Raw genomic sequence first — 23,520 nt, forward strand, 5'->3', positions numbered from 1 at the left:
TTGGCAACTATTTATTTACGGTTCGTACAAAATGGATACGTGTTTCAAAGTTTTATTAACCTTCAAAGTAGTCACCAGCATTGTGTATAACCTGTTGCCAGCGATGTGGAAGTCGTAGGATACTCTTAGCAGTGCCAGTTGTATTGACAGTTCGAGAAGCGCGCCCTATTGCCTGACGAATTTGTAGCAGTTCTGAAGCGAATGCCGTGAAGTTTTTCCTTCAGTTTAGAATTCGAGATGAACTCATGAGGGCTTATGTCAGTGGAGCGCAGTAGGTGGTATATCACTTAGCAGCCCCAGTAACAGCTTGCACTGTATGTCTTTGAGCATTTTCCTGCAAAATGATGTTCAGGTCCTGCAGAAAGTGTCGTCAATTCTGTCTCTAAGCTGGTCGTAGGTTGTGTTCCAAAAATGAACAGCATAGAGACAGAAGTGATGACACTTTCTGCTGGACCTGACCATCATTTTACAGGACAATGCTCAAGCACGTACAGTACAAGCTGTTATTGATTTATTTGACTAATGGGGCCGTTAAGTGCTATAACACCTAATGCACTCCCCTGACTTAAGCCCACGTGAGTTCAACTCGATTTCTAAACTGAAGGAAACAGTTCACCGCATTCACTTCAGACCTGCTACAAATTCGTCGGGCAATAGACCGCGCCACTCGAACTGTCAACACAGCTGGCACTGCTAAGAGTATCCTACAACTTCCACATCGCTGGCAACGGGTTATACACAATGCTGGTGACTACTCTGATAGTCATTAAAACTTTGAAACACGTATCAAAATTTAAACTGCTACATTACGGTATCATCGCAGTAGGCCTGCACGCCTATTTGAAACCACACATAGAAATCGGCACTGACTTATGCGAGATAACAAAATTAATTCTACACCACAAGTCCGCAGATAGTAGGTAATAGTACGTCACCAAAACAAAATCCCAAATAGAATTACGACTTCGCACGGGCTGTGACAGCAGTTATCTTTTCTTGGAAGCAGAGGGCCACACAACGTCTGATTTTCGAAACATGACTGAGCCGATGTAAAAAAAAAAAATTGCTGTTTTCAAGAGCGCGCCGCAGCGCGTTGTGTGAAGCAGTCGCCCTCCGTTTCTGGCGGTGGCGCCGCTGTGGCAATCGCAGCTTTGGTGTCTCCCTCCGGTGGGGAAGCGGAAAGGTTGCCTTTTCACGTGCATTTTAGGGGCAGTCGGAGTGAGGCTAGGTGAGCCTTGCGTTACGGGTTGCTGGTCTGTTTCTCGTTTGCATTTGTGAGGCAGTCTGTCTGTCGTCGGAGTGCGAGTGTGTCTGTCGTTTGGATCAACCTTTAAAGCCAGGAAATGCTACTCCGCCAGTAACAGACCTCAGCTAGTGGTCGCCCGGTTGGTCCTGATGTTCTGCATCTGAGTCTGCGCGTTGGGCCGCCATTCTGCTGCAGTTGCTCGGGCAACGGTCATTGGCGGTTGGATCGGTCGGTTGGTCGGTCGCGCACTGAGACACGAGGTGACTTGTCCGCCTTGAGCGTCGGCGCGTGTGAGGTCCCCACGTGAGTGCAGTGGGCATCGCCGTATAGAAAGAGGTAGTGGTTTCGCGGTTTACACGAGGGCAACAGGAGCGAAACCACGACATCGGGCTGGCCGGCGCGAGCTGCGACGCCTTGAGACGGGAGATCGGCGCGCCTTCCTGCGTCCGTTGAAGCGGCTGGCAGCGGACGGTTCGGGAGAGCGTTGGGGGTGCTGCGTCAGGTCTTCGCCAGAAATCGCGGTTTATTAGAAGTTAAGTGATTGGAGATACGTTTTTCCATTTACTTGTTAAATTCTACTTGTTTTCTTGGTGTGGTCACCAGCCGCTTTGTTTTGGGATCGTTCCACCATTCTTCTCCGTTTGCCCACCCTCGGGAAGGTGGTTATTTGTGAATTGGGTGGTCCGTTTGTCCCTTGTGGAATTGGGGAGGTTTAGAGGAATCTGCGGTTCGGGTTGTTTAGTAACCCCCCTCCCCCTGTCAATCTGCCATATGTTAATAGCTGCCTCTGTCATGTTTGTCGGATTCGGTGTTAACAAATTTATTGCTTCAAGGCCGAATTCTTGAAATATGTTTTTACCTTGCCTATCATCTTGCGAGGTGGTAAGTGTGTAATGTAGAGCATGTTGTACATTTTATATAAGTTTGCATTTTATGGGTTTTATTTAAATAGTCATTTTAGGTTATAAGGTTGCCGCGCTTCCACCGTAAGAGCCCTTAAAAAAAGTTTTGTACTTTCGGTGGCAAATAATTTGAGTGTTGTACCATTTCCATCCCTCTTACGGGGTGCATAGTTTACGTGTTTGTGTGAGTTGTTAAAAATTTTTTAGTTTAAAGTAATCTGCTGTGTTGCAGATTTGCACAAGTGTACTCTTTCAGAGGTCGTTGTGAGCGGTCATGACTACAGCCGTGTTGAAAGGGAGCCTGCAAGCTTCTCAGCCCGAAGGCTCATACTATTAATATTGTTCTTTCTGCCTCTAAATAAATATTTCGAGGATGTTTTTCTGCTTATAATTTTAAATCTGTTTTCGAATAGGCTTTTAAGAATAAAATGCACTTTTGCTAAAAGTAATTTCATTTTTCAACAGTTACTTCGTGGCAACTACTTCCACGCTCACCTAGTGTGATTAAATGTGTTAATGTTCTTGATGAATCGCTAGTAAATAAAGAAAATTCTTTAAGAAAAGATTCTGAAAGTAAATTTACGGTTCAATGACGATTCTGGTAGCGCAAGAAAACGAGAGCAGTAGGATGTACACCGATCCTCGTCCCCTCGGGCACAAGCTGAAAACAAGTATCGTGTTCTTGACAACATGACACCCGGTAAGCAGCCGGCAGCGGCGCGAGCAGCAGGCAGCAGTGCCGGGCCCTACCTGTGTGCATCGCGGCGGGCTCTGGCCCGCAGCCCTCCACCTGTCTCCGCTCCCCCACCCCGGCCTCCTCTGCTGGTGTTCCAGGGTCTTCCAGCTGCTGCTGGCTCGACGGCACCCCTAGCAACTCCAGCTGTCGCTGACCCGACAGTGTTTCCCGCTCCTCCAACTCATCCTCGTCTGAAAGTGTCCGCTCCTTTGACGGTCGCCGGTGCGGTAGTACTGCGAGATCCTCCGACTGCGGCGTCGCGCGCTCTTCCGACTGTTCTTTGTCGGGCGGTGTCCCGTGTTCCTCTTCACTGAGTTTGCCTCCCACTGTCCTTTGCTCCTCCAGGTGATCTGTTGGTTTCCCCAGATCCTCCAATTGGTGACGCGCTGATAATGTCTCAAGGTCGTCTGTTTGGCACTCGTTTGCTGGCACTGCATCTTCCTCCAACAGGCATGGATCTAAAGGTGTCAAATGGTTCTCCAACTGCCCGTGATCCAGTAATACCCCACGATCTTCCAACTGAGAATGGTCTTGCTCCTCCACCTGACACATATCTCCCTCCATCCCACGCTCTTTTGACAGCCTCTCATCTGACTGTGGCCCCATCTCCAGCTGCTGAAGATCAGACAGTCTACCAATCTTCTCCAACTCGTCTGATGGTGTCTTGTACTCCTCCGACTGCCTCTCATCTACTGATGTCCCTTGCACCTTCCCCTGGTCATTGTCTGCCGGTGACCTGTGTTCCTCTAGCTGATCTGGCTGTACCTCTCGATCATTTCCCACTGCTACCAGGTCCTGCACCTGTTCAGCCTCTTTTTGACTCTCTGTTGTGTTCATCTCAGCGTTACCCAACCCGCTGTCTACTCCTTCTCGCAGTTTCCTATCCTCTTGTTCGACCGACTCCTCTACTGCAGCATCTGCAGGCCGCAATACACTTCTTTCCCGTTCTATGAAAGCTGCCGTCTCGTTCTGCAGCTGCTTGTCTCCCATCATAGCCTTAGTTTCTACTGTCTGTTCAATATACTGCTCGAAAGTGTCAATTTGAGGTTCAGTCTCGTTATCATTCGGTAATAAACTGGTTCCTATAAAATTTTCTTCCTTTTCCTCTTCATCAGCCTGAAGGAGCTGACCTGAAGACTCTGTTCCCAGCAATTCTTCACTGACAGTGCCATGGCTGTCCCCGCTTTCTCGACTTTCTGCCAAAGCAGTGTCACCCTCTATGTGAGACCCCACCATTTCCTCAACTTGCAAAACTCGCTCGCTATGGTCTCTCAGTAACTGTCCTTCTTGGCCAGTTGCAGCTACTCCTTCTGCAGTGTCAAGTAATCCCTCTGGCTGCTTAGGATCCTCCGTCGATGCCACAGCGTCCGTCTCTACCTGCTGCACTCCACGCTCTCCTGGAATCGCGCCCTCTTGTGTCTCTATCTCGATCCATTGTCTGTCCGACAGTTGGCCTGTATTGAGTGCCGCTGAGTGTGCTGCCTCATTTGCCAGGAAGTCCAAAGTGGCCCTGACGTTGTCCACAACTGGGGGCTTCCGCCTGGCACGTGGCACGGGCTTCTGCACAACCGTGTCCGTCAGGTGGCTAGCCACTATCACGTCCTCGCTGAGTGTCGCTTCATCGCCTGCAGAATCCACAGTGTCCCGTCTGGTGTACTCTCCTGTCACAGGATCTCCATTGGTTAAAGCTGGTTCTAGATTCTGTTTTGCAGCCTCCGCTTCACCACCTTTCGACGATAGATCAAGCTGTATTTCACTGGTCATGTTCTCTTTTGCGGAGGATATCTGCAAATCCTTCGACTGTACATTGTCGACTATTGCCTCCTCGTATTCTGCAGTCGTGTCTTCGTGATTAACAACTACGTCCTCCACCCGTTGTTCACTAAATTCGCCCATTTCCTTTGCTACAAGAGTGTTGTCGGACAGTGGCTCTTCTTCCCTGCTGCCATATTTCTCACTAGAAGTCGCCACATGTAGATCCTCATCCTTAAGCACCTCACCCGCAACTAGCTGCAGTTCGTTGTCTGTAGTTTCAGGCTCTGAGCTTCCTCTCTCGGCCTTTACAGGCGGCTGAGTGTCATAGCTGATGACTTGGACGCAGTGGGTCGAGGTGGGGTGTTCTCGCCTTTCCATTTCCAGAAATAGCTGTGACGCGAGTGCCTCACGAGTTCCAGATGTCGCAAACCCGGTCGGCGTTTCCGCTCCGTGGCCATCTCTCACCTTTCCGGCCCAATCCGTACTATTCACGGGCAGCGCACTTTCTATCGCTACCGCGGTTTTGTCATCCGACGTCTCGGAGAAGATCAGCTCGACCGAGTCGTCAACATTGCCGTTGACGATGGTCAGCACTTGCACGCATTTTGTAGGACTGTCGCTTGGGCGCAGTCCGTCGTCCGCCTCCACGGACAGTTGCGCATCTCGCAACTCTGAAACCAAAGTCTGATCTGGGACTCGGGTGTTGGCGTCTTCGTCGATGCTGATGGTCGTCACGTTGAGTTCGGACGCGTCGTCCTCGACGTTGCCCGGTTTCCGTCGTAGAGTGACGTTCGGGTGGAGGACGTCGGGTGTGTCGTCCGAAGCCGTAGAGACGTCGAGGTGCGGGTCGGCGGCGCCCCCCTGTGGCGGGTGGGGGACAGACAGCAGCAGCACGTGCTCGGGCCCCCCGTCAGCCAGCACGAACTCCTCGCTGGCGTCTGTGGAGTCCTGGGAGGCGGAGGCGGCGGTCACCACGGCCGGCTGCGGCGGCGGCGGCGGCGGCGGCGGCGGCGGCTGGGCGGCGGCGTCCACCCGCTGCTCGGCTGGGGCGGCGTCCATGGGCGGCGGCGTGGGCGGCGGCTGGCTGTGCGCGGTCACGTGGCCGTGGCTGGCCGCTACTGGCCACTCCCCGTCCAGGGCCTCCTGCCACTCGTCCTCCTCATCCTCGTCTTCCACCTCTCGCAGGACTTCCGTCGAAAACCTGAAACACAAATGTCAACGTCACCTAACGCTAGTTCCCAGCTGTTTTACTAGCTGAACAGGGCCTGCTTCGCGTGATCTTTTTTTTAAAATCTGTTTTCTGAATTAGAAGAAGCTATGTGTTGTGTGCATAGTTCAGCGTAGTCAGTGCGTACACAACTTTCCCACTAGAGCGCGTCCCGCTAAGCTCAACAGCGCTGGCGCAGCGCTCGTCCATCTCCACACTACGAGATGGCGCTGCCTTAGAGACGGACCAAATTCTGCTTCCGCCGATCCGCGTATTAATATGTAATGCAGCCAATGAGATTGCTGCTAACTTAGAACCTTTTCTCCTCGCAGATCACACCCGCACACTGATACCTGAACGCGCGAGGTATTATAACGAGTGTACAGACCTCCGATTAGTCAGGATACAGATCCTGTACACCTCCCGCAAACTCGATCCTCCTCACCCGCTTGTCTCGCCCCTCCTCTCCCACCCCCGCCCGCTGCCGCGCCGATATTCCCATGTCCCACCTGGTCCCCATCTCTCCACCCTCCTTATCCTCTCCCAAGGTGGCTTCCGCCAGCTCCCGCCTCCTCCCCTCCATCTACCCCTCCTATCACCTTTGATCCTCCCCACCCCACTTCCTGTGTCCTTCCCTTTAGGCACCCTCACTCCCTTCTCTTTCTTTTTCCCCCGTCCTCTTCCTCCACCCCTCTTCCCCCGGGCTTCCCCCCTTCCTCACCTCCCCTTGTCTCCCCTGCCCCTGGCATCTGCTCTCCCCTCTCCCTCTTCCACCCCCCCCCCTCCTCCTTTCTTGGCAGGTCCCTGGACTCGTACACAGTTAGTGAACATATGCGCACCGGAGATCAACGCCTCGTGTTTCTGTGTGTGCCATCGTTTGTGCTTAAGTGGTTCAGTGTTATTCGTTTTTGTGCACCTACGTTCATGTGTAATAATTTTCGTCTATGTATGTGTCCAAGTGTCTGAACAACTTTTATCTTGGACTCTATGCCCGTGAACGGCTTCATGTATTTTAAAAAGTGTTTGTCTCTGTTTATATTTCCACTGTATTTTTGTCTTACATTGTCTTCATTTGTATCTTGCGTGTTTCTCTGAGGCCAAACAGCGGCGTAGTATGCTGCTGCAGGCCTGCCTGTAAACAGGTTTGAAAATAACAATAAAGAAAAACACAACTCCGATTAGTCAGTCTGCATTAGTCTGTACGAGTCTACATTTATCTGCATCTATCTGTACCAATCTACATTAGTCTCGACCAGTCTATAGTCAAGTTTCAGTCTGCGCCTAATAAGATTATCATATTCCTGCACATAGCCATGAAGATAAATGTATAGACACTCTGTCAAGTATCAGAGATATGTGAGAACAAGATTAACGTACCAAGACCAAAGGAACTTCAGATTGTCAATTGTAAATAGCATCCAGAATCAAGTTACCTAATGTCTATGCTTTCTATTATTTTAATAAATGTGTGTGAAAATTAATCAAGTTCTGTTTGAAGTTGGTCACCGTCAATCCGCTACTCTAAGTGTGCAAGTGGTTTTCTATCGTCTGACCTAACGGCAGAAGATAAACACTCCATGATAAGACCACGAGACATATTGCTGACACTCGCCTACTTCGTTAGAGCGACAAGTCAAATAATCTGATGGTGTGTGTACAGAATGTCTTACAGTACGCACACCACACTATGCAGTTACTCTAGCAGGACGGGCATTAGCGAATTACCTGGAAGCAACGCCTGATAATGTAAGAGCCTACGGAATATCAGACCAGCTGTGTGGTTGGATTGAAGAGTTTTTAGCAAACAGAACACAGCATGTTGTTCTCAATGGAGAGACGTCTACAGACGTCAGAGTAACCTCTGGCGTGCCACAGGGGAGTGCTATGGGACCATTGATTTTCACAATATATAAATGACCTAGTAGATAGTGTCGGAAGTTCCATGCGGCTTTTCACGGATGATGCTGTAGTATACAGACAAGTTGCAGCATTACAAAATTTCAGCGAAATGCGGCAATAGCTGCAGCGGATAGGCACTTGGTTCAGGGAGTAGCAACTGACCCTTAACATAGACAAATGTAATGTACTGCGAATACAAGGAAAGAAGGATCCTTTATTGTATGATTATGTGATAAGAGGAACAAACACTGGTAGCAGTTACTTCTGTAAAATATCTGGGAGTATGCGTACGGAACGATTTGAAATGGAATGATCATATAACATTAATTGTTAGTAAGGCGGGTGCCAGGTTGAGATTCACTGGGAGAGTTCTTAGAAAATGTAGTCCATCAACAAAGGGGGTGGCTTACAAAACACTCGTTCGACCTATACTTGAGTACTGCTCATCAGTGTGGGATCCGTACCAGGTCGGTTGGAAGGAAGAGAGAAGATCCTAAGAAGAGCGGCGCGTTTCGTCATAGGGTTATTTGGTAAGCGTGATAGCGTTACGGAGATGTTTAGCAAACACAAGTGGCAGACTCTGCAAGAGAGGCGCTCTGCATCGCGATGTAGCTTGCTGTCCAGGTTTCGAGAGGGTGCGTTTCTGGATGAGGTATCGAATATATTGCTTCCCCCTACTTATACCTCCCGAGGAGATCACGAAAGTAAAATTAGAGAGATTCGAGAGCGCACGGAGGCTTTCCGGCAGTCGTTCTCCCTGCGAACCATACGCGACTGGAACAGAAAAGGGAGGTAATGAGAGTGGCACGTAAAGTGCCCTCCACCACACACCGTTGGGTGGCTTGCGGAGTATAAATGTAGATGTACATGTACTGGTCGTTACTGGTAATGTTTTCCTTTGTGCTAAGCTTAAATTTTCAATACAAACTATATTTATTAAATAAAAAAGGAACACAGTAAAGAATGCGTCATAAGCACTATATTGACCGGAAACAGACTTACAAATGTAAATAAACGTATAATTATAAATAATATTTTTGTCTCTACGAGTTGTCCTCAGTCAGCGCCTGAAACAGGCGATAAACCTATATTTACTACGAAATAGAACGAAAAATGAGCATGAATTGCTGGGGCAATTACGATAAAATAACATGCACGTTTTCAATCAAAGGCGCCATCTTTATCAAAACAGTCTGCACACACGTACTGAACACTTCCAATACATTTTGGAGGACAGCCGAATTTGTTGTACCCCTGTCTGGCAAGTCTTCCGCACCTGTCCCTTACGTATTTCAATAGTTGCAATGTATGTACGAACAGTCCCTTTTCTTGATTGTACATCCACAGACGAGAGACCTTCTGCTGGTCTGAAAAGAAACTTTCGCCATATAACTTTTTCTCTTCGCCGGCCGCTTTGGCCGAGCGGTTCTAGGCGATTCAGTCCGGAACCGCGCTGCTCCTACGGTCGCAGGTTCGAATCCTGCCTCGGGCCCGGATGTGTGTGATGTCCTTGGGTTAGTTAGGTTTAAGTAGTGCTAAGCCTAGGGGACTGATGACCTCAGATGTTAAGTCCCATAGTGCTCAGAGCCATTTGAACCATATGAACCATTTCTCTTGTTATCTCTCTGTAAAGGATCAAGGCACCCATTCCAGCAAGGTCTAGCATGTTGAAGAAAACTTGCATAGGTCGTCTGTGACAGCCGACACATTGGAGCAGATCAACTCTAAATTTTGTGTAGTTTTAGAAGCTCCTCTGAACGGAAACACGTAATAAAAAGGAGCGCTAAACTTCTGCAGAGCACAACAATGCATTGAGAGTGAGTAGCGACTAAGGTATGTCTACTGTTCTACTAAACAAAGCAAAATTGAAATAAAAAGTGGGGACGAGATCACAACAATGAAACACAGTTAGAAAAACGGATGCAAAAATCTGTTTATTGCTCCTTTAGAGACATGAAACAGAAGAAATATCACACGGGTCAAAATGACCGGCTGCGGTCCTTTAACGTAAAAATCTTTATAATTCGTTTATGTAATAGAAGTTTGTCTTTCACAGGAATTATAAACCTATCAAGTACATTAAAAGTTGTGAAGTTTAAGCCCACTAAATTAAAACGTGCGCTATTTATTAAAGGTTAAACAACGTTTCCGGTGAGATACACCGCTATGGTCGTTCTCGTGTGACGTCTCATACGTACAGCGTCTAACTTATTGACTTTATACAAAGTATTCATAAACATGGATGTTTTTTTATCCTTGGAGTGGGGGAAGGGGTGCAAAGACAGTGACATGTTAGCATATATCTGGAACGCTTGAAGCAACTTGAACCAAACTTGGCACAGGTATCATTTCGGTGATGGACGCAACTAGACACAAATACATTTAAAAAGCTTTACGTTAATCCAGTAACTGATTTCGGCCTATCATGTCCATCTTCAGATAGCTAACTTTTCTAATTACAATGATGTTTTTGTTGGTAGCTGTCTGTCCCTCCTCTTGTTGTTGTGGTCTTCAGCCCAAAGACTGCTTTGCTGCTCTATCCTGTGAGAGCCTGTCCGTCTCCGAATAACTACTGCCACTTAATCCTTCTGAATCGGCTAACTGTAATCAACTCTTGGTCACTCTCTCCATTTTACTCCCACACTTGCCTTCAATATTAAACCGGTGACCCCTTGATGTCTTAGCATATGTCCTGTCAACCGATCCCTTCTTCTGATCAGGTTGTGCCACAACTTTCTTTTCTCCCCAATCCTATTCAGTATATCTTCATTAATTACGTGATCTAACCATCTAATCTTCAGCAGCCTTCTGCAGCAACACATTTCAAAAGCTTCTGTTCTCTCCTTGTCAAACCGTATTTCGACCATATTTCACGTCCGCACAAATACTTTCGGAAAAGACTTTCTAACACTTAAATCTATATTCGTTGTTAATAAATTTTTCTTACTCATAACGGTTTTCTTCCCAGTGCCGATCTACATTTTATATCCTCTCTACTTCGGCCATCATCAGTTATTTTGCTGTCCATGTAAAAAAACTCATCCACTGCTATAAATGTCGCGTTTTCTAATGTAGTTTCCTCAGAGTATCCTGTTTTAATTCGACTACATCCCATTATCCATGTTTCTGTTCATGTTCATCTTATATTCTTCTTTCATGACGTTCTCCATTCCGTTCAACTGCTCCTCCAAGTCCTTTACTGTCTCTGACAAAATTACAATGTCATCGGCGAACCTTAAAGTTTTTTATTTCTTCTCCCTCAATTTCAATGTCTACTCCAGGTGTTTCTTTGGTTTTGTTTACTATTTGCTCAATGTACAGGTTGAATAACATCGGCGGTAGGCTACAACCCTGTCTCACTCCCTTATCAACCACTTCTTGCCTTTAATGCCTCTCGACTCTTACACCTGTCGTCTCGTTACTGTACAAGTTGTAAATAGCGTTTCGCCTCCTGCGACCTTCATAATTTCAAAGAAGGTGTTCCAAGCAACATTGTCAAAAGCTTTCTCCGAGTATATGCTCGCTACTGGGTGTGTCTAACGTTGCTGTATCCTTACAGGTGGAGATCGCCACATAGCATGCCCACAGGACGAGCACATGCAGTTTAGCGGCATCTGCCTGACTTTGCGAAAGGTCAAATCATTGGCAGTGGGGACTCGGGACCATCTTACCGACAGCTTGGTCAGACAGCTGGCTGCGCTGTAGTCACTGCTAAATAACGGGGAGCAGGACTAAGCACGGCTCCTTCCAAGAGGACAACACCGCGAGAAGATCGTACGTTCGTTAGACTTGTTTCGACCGACACAGGATTGACAACAGCTGAAATCCAGGCATTTTTTACAGCTGAAGTGTAGCTGCAACCCGTCTAAAACAGATTACGGTACGTTGGGTGGAGATCTCGAGTTGCCGTAATTCATTTACCCTTAAATCATTCCACTGACAACAAATACTTGCCCAGTGTAGAGCCACACTCAAGTCTGACGTTGATTGGCCATCAGTAGTATTCAGCGTTAAATCTCTCTTCTGATTCAAGCAGTCAGATCTACTCCAATATGTCCGTGGATGACACGGTAAGAGGTCACGGGAGCAGCTATTCTGGAGACCCGTACCTTTCCAACTGCTGGAGTCGTGGAGTTGGATCTGCTACATATACAGTAGGGGTGATTCCGTAATTGTTAAAGTGAGGCTGAATGCTCACCAGCATGTGGACGGAAATGGTAAATCCCTCTGTCGTATTCTTCATGACCAGCGTAACAGCACGATAATGTGTGACCCACACCAAAGATGTGCGGATCCTTGACTGGCGTGCCCGATCTCTTCATCTGTCACCTTATACAGAGTATCTATACAAGAGTGTCTATACCCATGTGGGTCACACCTGATACGTATATGATCGACATCGGTTCCTAATAGACTGAAAGTTTAACACGCTCGAAACGACGTGTATCACCGATCGCTGACCCTGCAAATTATGCTACCAGCAAAACACTACCGTATGGCGTATTACGTATCATCCAGGCGCGACGGACATCTGTGAATAAATTTTTGCGTGACTCATCAACGACTGAGCTTTGTTAACAAATGAGGTATTACATTATTCGTGGTTAATGTAGTGTAAAATTATTTTATTGGTCTCTTGTTTTGTTTAAAAGATGGAACTTACGCCACTTTCAAAATGAAAAGCCAATATATTAAAATAGTAGCCTACGGTGTTTGAATACGATCGCCGCCGCACGGCGAGTAATAGGAAAAGCATAGCGGCTGGCTAAGGAAAGCGTGAATATGCCACACGTCCCACGGCGAGAAACACAACTCTCAGTGCCAGCGTGAACGTGTGAATCATTTAATGCTTGTTATGTGATGAACATCTCCACAAAGATGGATAAATATCTGACTGGTGCTTCCTGGTTCCGATTACCCACGATGTACAAATCGGACGACAGTATATGGCTGAGCGTCCACTGGAGCCGTATTCGTCCGACGCGCTGGACGGAGGCCATGTACCACCGCACGCCGCCGTCTAAGGCCGCGTTCACAGAGGCACCGACAACGGTCGTCAGATACTGTCGCCAGAGGTCATCCGATAACATCGGCCGATACCGAGTTCATAGTGCGTCCGATCTCCTTCGTCAGTCAGTAAGTGCAGGATCAGGGATTTTGCCGCCCCTTGCGAAATTTCATGCGCAGTGCTTGAAATAAACCTATGTCAGCTAGAAAGCCCATACAGAAACGATAAACTTTATAATAAATAAAAAAGATAAATTTAAGCCTATGGTAGGCTAAGCTGCCTCTGGGAAGCGTGAAGGTTTACTGCAGAGGTAGAGACCGGCTGTCGCCGTTCGAGTTAATGACCTATCGCAGGTGGTCTTAATAACATAGGTTTGACGGGGCATAACCCAGTGACGTCTGATTCTACCCACGTGCTGTTAAAGAAGAAATTGTCACGTTCCATCACTACTGGATTCGGCAACATACCCGTATTTCTCTATAACGTCCCTGCCATGAATTGTGGATATACATATAACATAAAAAGTATCCCTTAATACGATATTTTGTTTACATATTTGAATTTCCCATGGTAAACTGGTTTAGAAGCACACAATTTAACATCAAAACTAGAACCCTAGTCGAACAGTGTTCGTCGTGTGTCGCTTGTTTCTCCCGTGCAGTCGACAACCTTCATCGGTCGGTCGTAGTCGAACGACCATACAGACAACCAGTTAGTCGGACTAATACGGCCCCAGAGGACGTCCAGGATACCTGGAGCGACGACCACTACCACACACTTCCATTGGGCCCGGGTACTGGTGCCTGCTCTGCTGTGGCCACAGCCTGCGACGCCGTAACCCGCCAATAGCACGAGCATCGCGGGCTTGCCTGAATGTCAGGCGTTCACTAGCACGCTACCGAAGGTCGCTGCTGTTGAGAAGTTATATGGGTTGCTTTGATTTAACTTAAATCTGAAAAAAAAATGTTGTAGAGATTTAAAGCACCTGAAGATGAGCCCTCAGGGCTCGAATCGCACCGCACATTGAAATAAAATCACGATCGTAACTGTAGGCGATCGTTCTTTATTTAGTGATATCATTAATTTCAGAATAACTTGAATTTCTACTTAGGCACACAGAATGTTGGCTGTATATGAAATACACATTACTGCTCTCTAATACAGTCGGCTAGCGCCCATAAACACATCGAAAAAATATAAATATCTCCAAAGGTATATGTTTAATTTTGAAAACACTTGACAAAGCACTATTTCTTGGTTCGGTCTATGCATTGGCAACATTATATTTACTGCACAAGCTTTCTCTCGCGCCTCCGATCTGTCTATACAAGGGACTATAATGTCATCGCTACGTTTTTGACGCGGAAGACACACAAAGCGGTTGGTTTAAAAAACAGGCGGAAGCTTCGTCACGACAGCCACACCGTTCCTTAACACTTTGCCGTCCGTACGTCTCGTACAAATTGATTCGCTTGCCGCCGGCAGCGCTAACGCGGATTACTTGGCCTGTCGCCGGCCGTCCTTGACGTTACCGGGAGATTGTTAATTTTTACTCATCTCATCGTTAGCTCCCATAAGTTCCACAACCCTGTTCCGCTACTTCCATAAAATTGTGCAGGTGGTACCACTTGCCATAAGAAGGTGTCAATAGTTCCATCACTGTCTTTGCTAAACGCTGTCCAGCGCCGGAATATATTTTGATTCAGGAACTGTATCCTGTACTCGAATCACACCATCAACTGAGATGTTGTGACTTAGATTGAAAGTTTCTTCAAATTTTGTGGAAAAATAATCGATTACTAAATTCACTTTGAAAAGGCGGTCGGAATTATCTGGTTCATTGTTGTTGTCAGAAAAATGTAAAAATGGTAATATTTGTCTGAATCGGTTGCGGGATATCGTTTTGCGAAATATCGGTGTGACTGACAACGGGTTCGTTGACCAATAATCATCGATCCTTGCTTTTCTTTCAGTTCCCATTAGGATAACAAGCCCAAACCATTTTCTAAGTTCCGGTTCCGTAACGCCGACAAATTTGGCATATTTTTATCCAGTTTCCTTCTATTGCAAATTTTGACTGTAGTACCTGTTGGTTTCGTTGTTAATATATTCAAATAGATCGTTCCCAATATAAAATTCTACGATCTCCTCGACGCTCTGTGTATGTGAGAGAAATATTTTTGGACCCGATGATCCTTCAAATTTATAATTGGTCCTCGGTAAATCAAAGTATGACCAATGTGCAATGTCTTCTTCGTGTGATTCGTCCGAATCAGTTGGCAACCGTAGCGTTCGGCTAATTCTTCTTGGACATATTTCACTATCCTCCGACGATTCTGCTTCACTTCAATTTTTTTTACATCCAGTATCTTCTTCCCAATCGGCCATGTCGTCCGGAACATCAGACAAGACGTCCGCGCATTCATCGTAAATAATCTTTCGTCGGCCATGATGAAAGAGCACAAGTACTTATAAAAACAAAAAACTTGTTCATGTATGTAATTTATTGTTACCTAAACGAAACACCAATAGAATGTAAAAGACACTGCGCGGTGCTATACTCACGACACCACTGTTGTGTCGCCGGCCGTTGACCGCTTTTTCGCGCACGACACCACTTTGGTGTCGCCGGACGGCGGTGTTAAGAAGAGTGTATAAACGTCGCGTCCACGTCACAGGCTGGTTCCCTCGCATATCAGTACAGTTTACACTAGAGACAGGGCAATATGGCTGGAATGTGGTTGGTTGGTTGATTTGGGATAGGGGGCCCAGATAGCAAGGACATCGGTCCCATCGGGTTAGAGAAGGATGAGGAAGGAAGTCGGCCGTGCCCTTTCAAACGAACCATCACGGCATTTGCTTGAAGCGATTTAGGTAAGTCACGGGAAACCTAAATCAGGACGGTCGGACGCGGGTTTGAAAAATCAAATGGCTCTGAGCACTATGGAACTTAACATCTGAGGTCATCAGTCCCCTAGACTTAGAACTACTCAAACCTAACCTAAGGACATCGCACACATCCATGCCCGAGGAAGGATTCGAACCTGCAACCTCATCAGCAGCGCGGTTCTTGGTTAAACCGCCTACAGCCGCTCGGCCACAGCGGCCGGCCGCTGTTTAAACCGTCGTCGTCCTCGCATGTGCAGAAGGGAGCATTAGTGTGTGTTAATACACGCACGTTAATGCTAAGAAAAGCAACTAGCATAATAAAAATTGTCGAGCCGAGGCTCTCTCCTGCGCTACGCCGGAATTAATACTCCGGAGGAAGACCAGAGCAAAATTTTAACTACTGTACTGACAACAATTCGTTGTTCATACCGTCGATGCGCTCACAGTATTCTTAGCGATTTCCTCCGCTTATCTTCGACGATCACTAACACACCTATTTCGCGGGCATCATTTCCGTCAACAAAGTGTGTGGTTTGTGCACCATACATAGTCGATAACATATTAATAAAGGAAATGTATTTCCTCAAGGAGTCTGCTTTAAGGCCATATATTCTGTGAATAAAGCTGTTTATATCGAGAAATACATGGCTTCTTTCGTAACCTTGTTTCAGCTACTGCCATCATCACATCTGTAACTAAGATTAAAGGAACATAAGAAAGACACTTGTCCGTTAAACATAATTATGCTACAACATATGAAAAAATTTAAAAAGTTAGAGACCTTTACAAGCTTCACTCACCAAAACATAGAACTTGTAAAACAACGTTCAGTGTCAATACAAGTGAAATCTATGCTTAAGCAGACTGTCAACGTCAACTCGGCTCAAAAAATTGAGCAAGGTACAGGTATTAGCCAAGAGCTAGTGCTGGCGTGGGGTACGTGGCCCTCATTTTCCGTTTTTTACCCTAATGCCATACTTGTAAAATGAGAAACACTTTTAAAATCACAAACGTTCGAAGTTAGGTCATAAAACACAATTAAATAATTACAGAGATATTACAACAGTTAGAATATAAAACTTATCGAAAGTTATTCTCGACATGTTAAATCCTCAGTTAGATAAACAAATTGGAGAGTATCAAGCCGAATTTAGGAGGAACATATCCTACCCAGAGAAAATTCTAACCTTAAACAAATTATTAGGTATATGAAAAATATTAAATAAAAAAGCAATGCTCATATTTACCGATTTTAAAAGACCTTATCATTCAATAGACAGATGCCATCCCCAAACCTTGAATGAATTTGCAGAAGATAGGTAAATATAGAAGTAATTAAACAGATTCTTAGAAACGCAGTATCTAAGCTTACATATCTTGGAATATATTTTGTATGTATTTTTGCCCTTAGATTCTTCTGTTCATAAAAACATACACTTTCGTCTAAACATCCAACAATAAGAAAACCGAATGTTAAGAAAATAATGACAATGCAGTTTCACACACACACACACACACACACACACACACACACACACACACACACACACACAGAGAGAGAGAGAGAGAGAGAGAGAGAGAGAGAGAGAGAGAGAGAGAGAGAGAGAGATTGGTTCTATCTTTGCAGGCACTTCGTACATATTTTGTTCTAAAAATGCGCACTAAAGTGCATTGCTTTTTACAATCAGTTTCGCTTTACCATTGAAATTTTCACTCTCCAGCGGAGTGTGCGCTGATATGAAACTTCCTGGCAGATTACAACTGTGTGCCGGACTGAGACTCGAACTCGGGACCTTTGCCTTTCGCGGGCAAGTGCTCTACCAACTGAGCTACCCAAGCACGACTCACGCCCCGTCCTCACTGGCGGAATTAAAGCATCACGAGTTCCAACGTTGGCACCACCAGAGCAAGTACACTGTGCAACAGGATTAAAGAATCACTTTTTCGAAATGCCTTAATTATTTCCCATTACGACGTATAAGTTAGAAATTTGGCTTCCTTTGTATGCTGCGAAAGCGTAGCGCCCTGCTATGTCACTCGGACTCGTCACCGCATCAAGCAGCAACGTGTCGACGTATCCGGAAAGAAAGGCCACAGCTCAGAAATTCATATTAGGTGTAAGGTGGCTTTATTACGTCACATTGGCACCACATACCACCACAGTTCTTCCCAGCGCCACCCTCTTACCCACATTTCAGTGCTTCTCTTGACACCTTCGGGACGGAGGATAGAACGTATACGCCCAGCGATTTTCTTATGTGTGGCCGAGAAAAACATTTCAGGCACACCACCTCTCAGAATCTACACTGGAAGACCTCACGGGATGGCATAAAGCATGTCAACGAATCCACCCCTTCGCTAGAGGCGTTGATTCACACACATTTCGCGGGTGAAAACGACAGTTCAGAGTGTGATGAGCACCAGGAAGACGTTCTTAACAACCTTTGACGCCGCTGGTTCCCGGCAGACGATTCAATCCTTCTCTAAAGGCATCGAGGGCCAGAAACCCCACCGCTTTGTATTGCAATGCGAGAACGTCGTTTTTGGTCTGGTGTACAGCGTGGAGCCAAAAGGGACCACTCAAAACCATTCGACGAAATTTGAACGCGATCCGAAGCAACAAAGTATGCTCACGCTTTTTGAGCCCTCCTGTGACATGATCACTGAGGGGTGCAATATTGAAACATGCGTGAAAAAAAGGCCAAACGTTCCCTCTAACAACCCCCAGCTCGGCAACTCCCCATCCTACGTTTGTTGGGCAGTTTAAAAATGTACCTCTACAGAGCAAACCCGTGACGAGAGCCTTATGCGCCTGCAGGTAGGCAACCACTTAACAACTCTGAGTTCCTACATGCCTAGTAACAGGCAGCAACAACTCTCTCGCGGGTTTTCTCTGTGCAAGTACATTTTTAAACTGTTCAACAAACGTGAGCTGGCGGCATTGCCAGTATTGTCGAACTGGGGGCTTACAGGGACCCTTTGCTATTTTATTCACATATGTGTCAATGTTGCACCCCTCTGTGATCCCACCACAGGAGGGCACAAAACAGAAGTGCTGAAAAAATCATAAAAAGTCATAACCGGCCTTCGCTGCTTCAGGACTCCATGCTTTTCTACCATTACAGAGGAATGTTCTAGACACCTTTGAGCCAAATTTCGAACTAATATCTACATACTCTGCAAATCACATTTAAGTGCACGGCAGAGGGTTCATTCAACCACCTTCACAATAATTCTCTAGTATTCCAATCCTGTACAGAGCGCGGAAAAAATAAACACCTATGTATTTCCGTGAGAGTTCTGATTTCTCTTATTTTATTATGATGATCGTTTCTACCTATGTAGGTCGGTGTGAACAAAACATTTTCGTATTCGGAGGAAACAGTTGGTGATGGAAATTTCGCGAAAAGATTCCGCCACAGCGAAAAAAGCCTTTCTTAAAATAATGTCCACCCCAAATCCTGTATCATTTCATTGACAACCTGTCCCCTATTTCGCGATAATACAAAACGCGCTGCTCTTCTTAGAACTTTCCGAATGTGCTCCGTCAGTCCTATCTGGCAAGGATCGCACACCGCGCAGCAATACTCGTATTCTAAAAGAGGACGGGCGACCGTAGTGTAGGCAGTCTCTTTAGTAGATCTCTTACATTTTCTAAGTGTCCTGCTAATAAAACGTAGTCTTTGGTTAGCCTTCCCCACAACATTTTCTATGTTTTCCTTCCGATGTAAGTTGTTTGTAATTGTAATTCCTAGGTATTTTGTTGAATTTACGGACTTAAAATTTGACTGATTTGTCCTGTAATCGAAGCATAAGGGATTCCTTTTAGCACTCATGTGGATAACCTCACACGTTTCCTTATATAGGGTCAATTGGTAATTTTTGCCCCACACACATATAGCTTTTCTAAACCGCTTTGCAATTTGTTTTGATCTTCTGACGACTTTACTAGTCGATATACGACAGTTTCATCTACAAACAACCTAAGACGGCTGCTCAGATTGCCTCCTAAATCGTTTATATCGATAAGAAAGAGCAGATGGTCTATAACCCTACTAGGGGGTCTTCAAAAATCCCTGCTGTTTTACCGCATGACTTTCCGCCAATTACGACGAACTATGACCTCTCTGACAGTAAATCACGAATCCAGTCAGATAACTGAGACGATATTCCACAAGCACACAATTTCACTACAAGCCGCTTGTGTGGTACAATGTCAAAAGCCTTCTCGAAATATAGAAATACGGAATCAATTTGAAATTTCTTGTTAATAGCACTCACGTTGCAGTGGAAAGTAACTATGGGGTATCGAAAAAGTTATCCTTTAATTGCTTTGCACAGTGTATTAGGCTCGTCTGAGGCCAGCCACAGTGGTCAAACCACGGCGGGTTCCGCAGCTAACGCCCCCAGGAAGCTTCACAGCATCACCACTATCGACCGTTGTCTACATACGCTTTTCAGTTAGCAGAATTTTGTGGCAGACTGTGTTCAGTGGTGTTCAAAAAAATGTTCAAATGTGTGTGAAATGTTATGGGACTTAAGTGCTAAGGTCATCAGTGCCTAAGCTTACACACTACTTAACCTAAATTATCCTAAGGACAAACACACACACCCATGCCCGAGTGAGGACTCGAACCTCCGCCGGGACCAGACGCACAGTCCACGACTGCAGCGCCTAAGACCGCTCGGCTAATCACGCGCAGCCAGTGGTGTTCGTCATGACCCGTAGAGCCTACTGCAGAGTGGGTGTGCCAACGTGTACCGTGTGAGGTAACGGGCGAGTTGTGACGCCCTGGAAATATTATATGTTCGGAGTTGGGGCAGCCGAACGTTAGCCGGACGAGAGGGGCAGCCCCAGGGCATGGTCCAGCCGCGTGGCAGGGAAGTCCGCTGTGACGAGGACGGTGCTTTGTATCAATGAAAGAGACTTGTATGCCGAGAGCGCCAAAGATGGCGGATTTTGTGAAACCTTAATGGAAGACATTTCACAGTTCGTATAGAAATCAATACTAGCCAGATGAATCACGATACCTCAAAAGGAAACTCATACATTACCATTATTTGCACGACGATTCTGATGGTGTCATCAGATTTTCAATATATTTATTAATTTAAAGTTTAGTATCCGACGATAAATTACACAACTAATACCCAGCAAGAAATTTCCAAAATCTAAACGGTTCATCCGATTTCGTCGATCTATGTGTCTTTAGAAAGTTATTAGTTTAAACCTAAATAGATATGAATTACAGGCATGTAACTTGAATAGTACATGAGTTATTGGAGACCAAAGTGGCCGATTACTATCGATCGCATCAGGCCATAAGTACTCCACAGTTACACGAAAAAACGGTAGCAGCATGCTTATAAATATATTTATTCGTCTATGTCTTTGTTTATATATACTATTCATGAAGAAATTGGTCAAATATTTACTGTGTTTTAGAAAGCACAGAGACATTAGGCTAACGGCCTACTTTTGCTTGCTGTTTCTTTGATATAAGTATATTTAATTTATGTACCTAGTAATGTGTGTCAGAGAGTGTTTATGGTCCAGTCGTAGGAATATTTATTTCATTTCGAGTTATTTAAATGTAAATACAGTATTTCGAAAGTGTTTATATTTGTGAGTGTACGTTAGCTTAGAGACGTGGAGGGAGCGCTCTAGCCTATCCCAGCGCTCGTTACTGAGGGAGGCGATTACCGAAGTGAATGGAAGGGAGTTCGGGGCAGTAAGTGGCAGGACACGGTAGAGCTGAACGCGACAGGAGTCGCAGAAAAGACAGCGAGAGTGAAGCGGTTTGCGCGTGGTCGCAAGAGATAGAAATACTTCGGACTGCCGACTTGTGAACGTGTGAGATTTCCGTGGTTTCTACAGTGAAGACGTAGTACGCGTTTGAAAGTGAATATATCGTGAGCTAAGTTGCTGTCCGTAACTACAATACTCGCCATTAAAATTGCTACACCAAGAAGAAATGCAGATGATAAACGGGTATTCATTGGACAAATATATTGCACTAGAAGTGACATGTGATTACATTTTCACGCAATTTGGGTGCGTAGATCGTGAGCAATCAGTACCCAGAACAACCACCTCTGGCCGTAATAACGGCCTCGATACGCCTGCGCATTGAGTCAGACCTTGGATGGCGTGTACAGGTGCAGCTGCCCAAGCAGCTTCAACACGATACCACAGTTCAAGAGTAATGACTGGAGTATTGTGGCGAGCCAGTTGCTCGGCCATCATTGACCAGACGTTTTCAGCTGGTGAGAGATCTCGAGAATGTGCTGGCTAGGGCAGCAGTCGAACACTTTCTCTATCCAGAAAGGCCCTACAGGACCTGCAACATGCGGTCGTTCATTATCCTGCTGAAATGTAGGGTTTCGCAGGGATCGAATGAAGGGTAGAGCCACCGGTCGTAACACATCTGACATGTAACGTCCACTGTTTTCAAAGTGCCGTAAATGCGAACAAGAGGTGACCGAGACGTGTAACCAATGGCACCCCATACCATCACGCCGCCTGATACGCCAGTATGGCGATGACGAATAGACGCTTCCATGTGCGTTCACAGCGATGTCGCCAAACACGGATGTGACCAACATCATGCTGTAAACAGAACCTGGATTCAACCGACAAAATGACGTTTTGCCATTCGTGCAGCCAGGTTAGTCGTTGAGTACACCATCGCAGGCGCTCTTGTCTGTGATGCAGAGTAAAGGGTAACCGCAGCCATGGTCTCCGAGCTGATAGTCCATGCTGCTGCAAACGTCGTCGAACTGTTCGTGCAGATGGTTTATGCCTTGCAAACGTCCCCATCTGTTGACTCAAGGATCGAGACGTGGCTGCACGATCCGTTACAGCCATGCGGATAAGATGGCTGTCATCTCGACTGCTAGTGATACGAGGACGTTGGGATCCAGCACGGCGTTCCGTATTACCCTCCTGAACCCACCGACTCCATATTCTGCTAACAGTCATTGTATCTCGATCAACGCGAGCAGCAATATCACGATACGATAAACCGCAATCGCGATAGCCTACAATCCGACCTTTATCAAAGTCGGAAACGTGATGGTACGCATTTCTCCTCGTTATACGAGGCATCACAACAACGTTTCACCAGGCAACACCGGTCAACTGCTGTTTGTGTATGAGAAATCGGTTGGAAACTTTCCTCATGTCAGCACGTTATAGGTGTCGCCACCGGCGCCAACCTTGTGTGAATGCTCTGAAATGCTAATCATTTGCATATCACAGCATCTTCTTCCTGTCGGTTAAATTTCGCGTCTGTAGCACGTCGTCTTCGTGGTGTAGCAATTTTGATGACCAGTAGTGTAATTATATGAATTAGGAATCTATTGTTTCCCTGTTATTTAACTCAGATTTGATTTAATTGCTGGACCATCGACACCAATAAGTGTATTGGACAAATATACCGTATTCTCAAAAGTACTTCTACTATCGTACTCATCAATAAAAGTCGTTAAGATAGTACCTGCAGATTTTATTTAATTGCAATCTTTCGTTTGTAAATTAATATGTTACTGTCATAATTCGGAATTGCCGAGTGGTAGAAAGCTTCGACCAGTCGATTAATGTGTGTATTCTTATCGTATACTGCAGATTCAGCAGTATTTGGCCTGTAATGCGGCAACTACGAATCCCAGCCCCTAGATAACGAAACCAGCCAAACAACTTGATATTGCAACTCTGAGTCTGAGGATACTTAGTTATTTGAAAGCCCGCAACCGGCAAGGACTGTTAATACCTAGGACAGTACACTGTGTTTTGTGATCATACATCTTCGACCACTGTCCTGCGTACACTTGGGCTAGCTTCTACACTGCAAGTTGTTTCAAAACGAAGCGTTAACC

The 23,520-nt window shown here is 45.9% G+C and overlaps 1 protein-coding gene across 2 annotated transcripts in view; it reads right to left on the minus strand.

Moving 5' to 3' along the window:
- Nucleotides 1–23,520, minus strand: part of LOC126271939 (uncharacterized) — an 891,928-nt gene that overhangs the window by 360,655 nt on the left and 507,753 nt on the right. For both annotated transcript variants that reach the window (XM_049974360.1, XM_049974359.1), the window contains exon 10: nt 2,899–5,840. In XM_049974360.1, coding sequence (XP_049830317.1) covers nt 2,899–5,840 — 2,942 coding nt within the window. The remainder of the gene's footprint in view (nt 1–2,898; nt 5,841–23,520) is intronic.

Source organism: Schistocerca gregaria, chromosome 5 (genome assembly GCF_023897955.1).
Source record: "Schistocerca gregaria isolate iqSchGreg1 chromosome 5, iqSchGreg1.2, whole genome shotgun sequence".
Taxonomy (NCBI): Eukaryota; Metazoa; Arthropoda; class Insecta; order Orthoptera; family Acrididae; genus Schistocerca; species Schistocerca gregaria.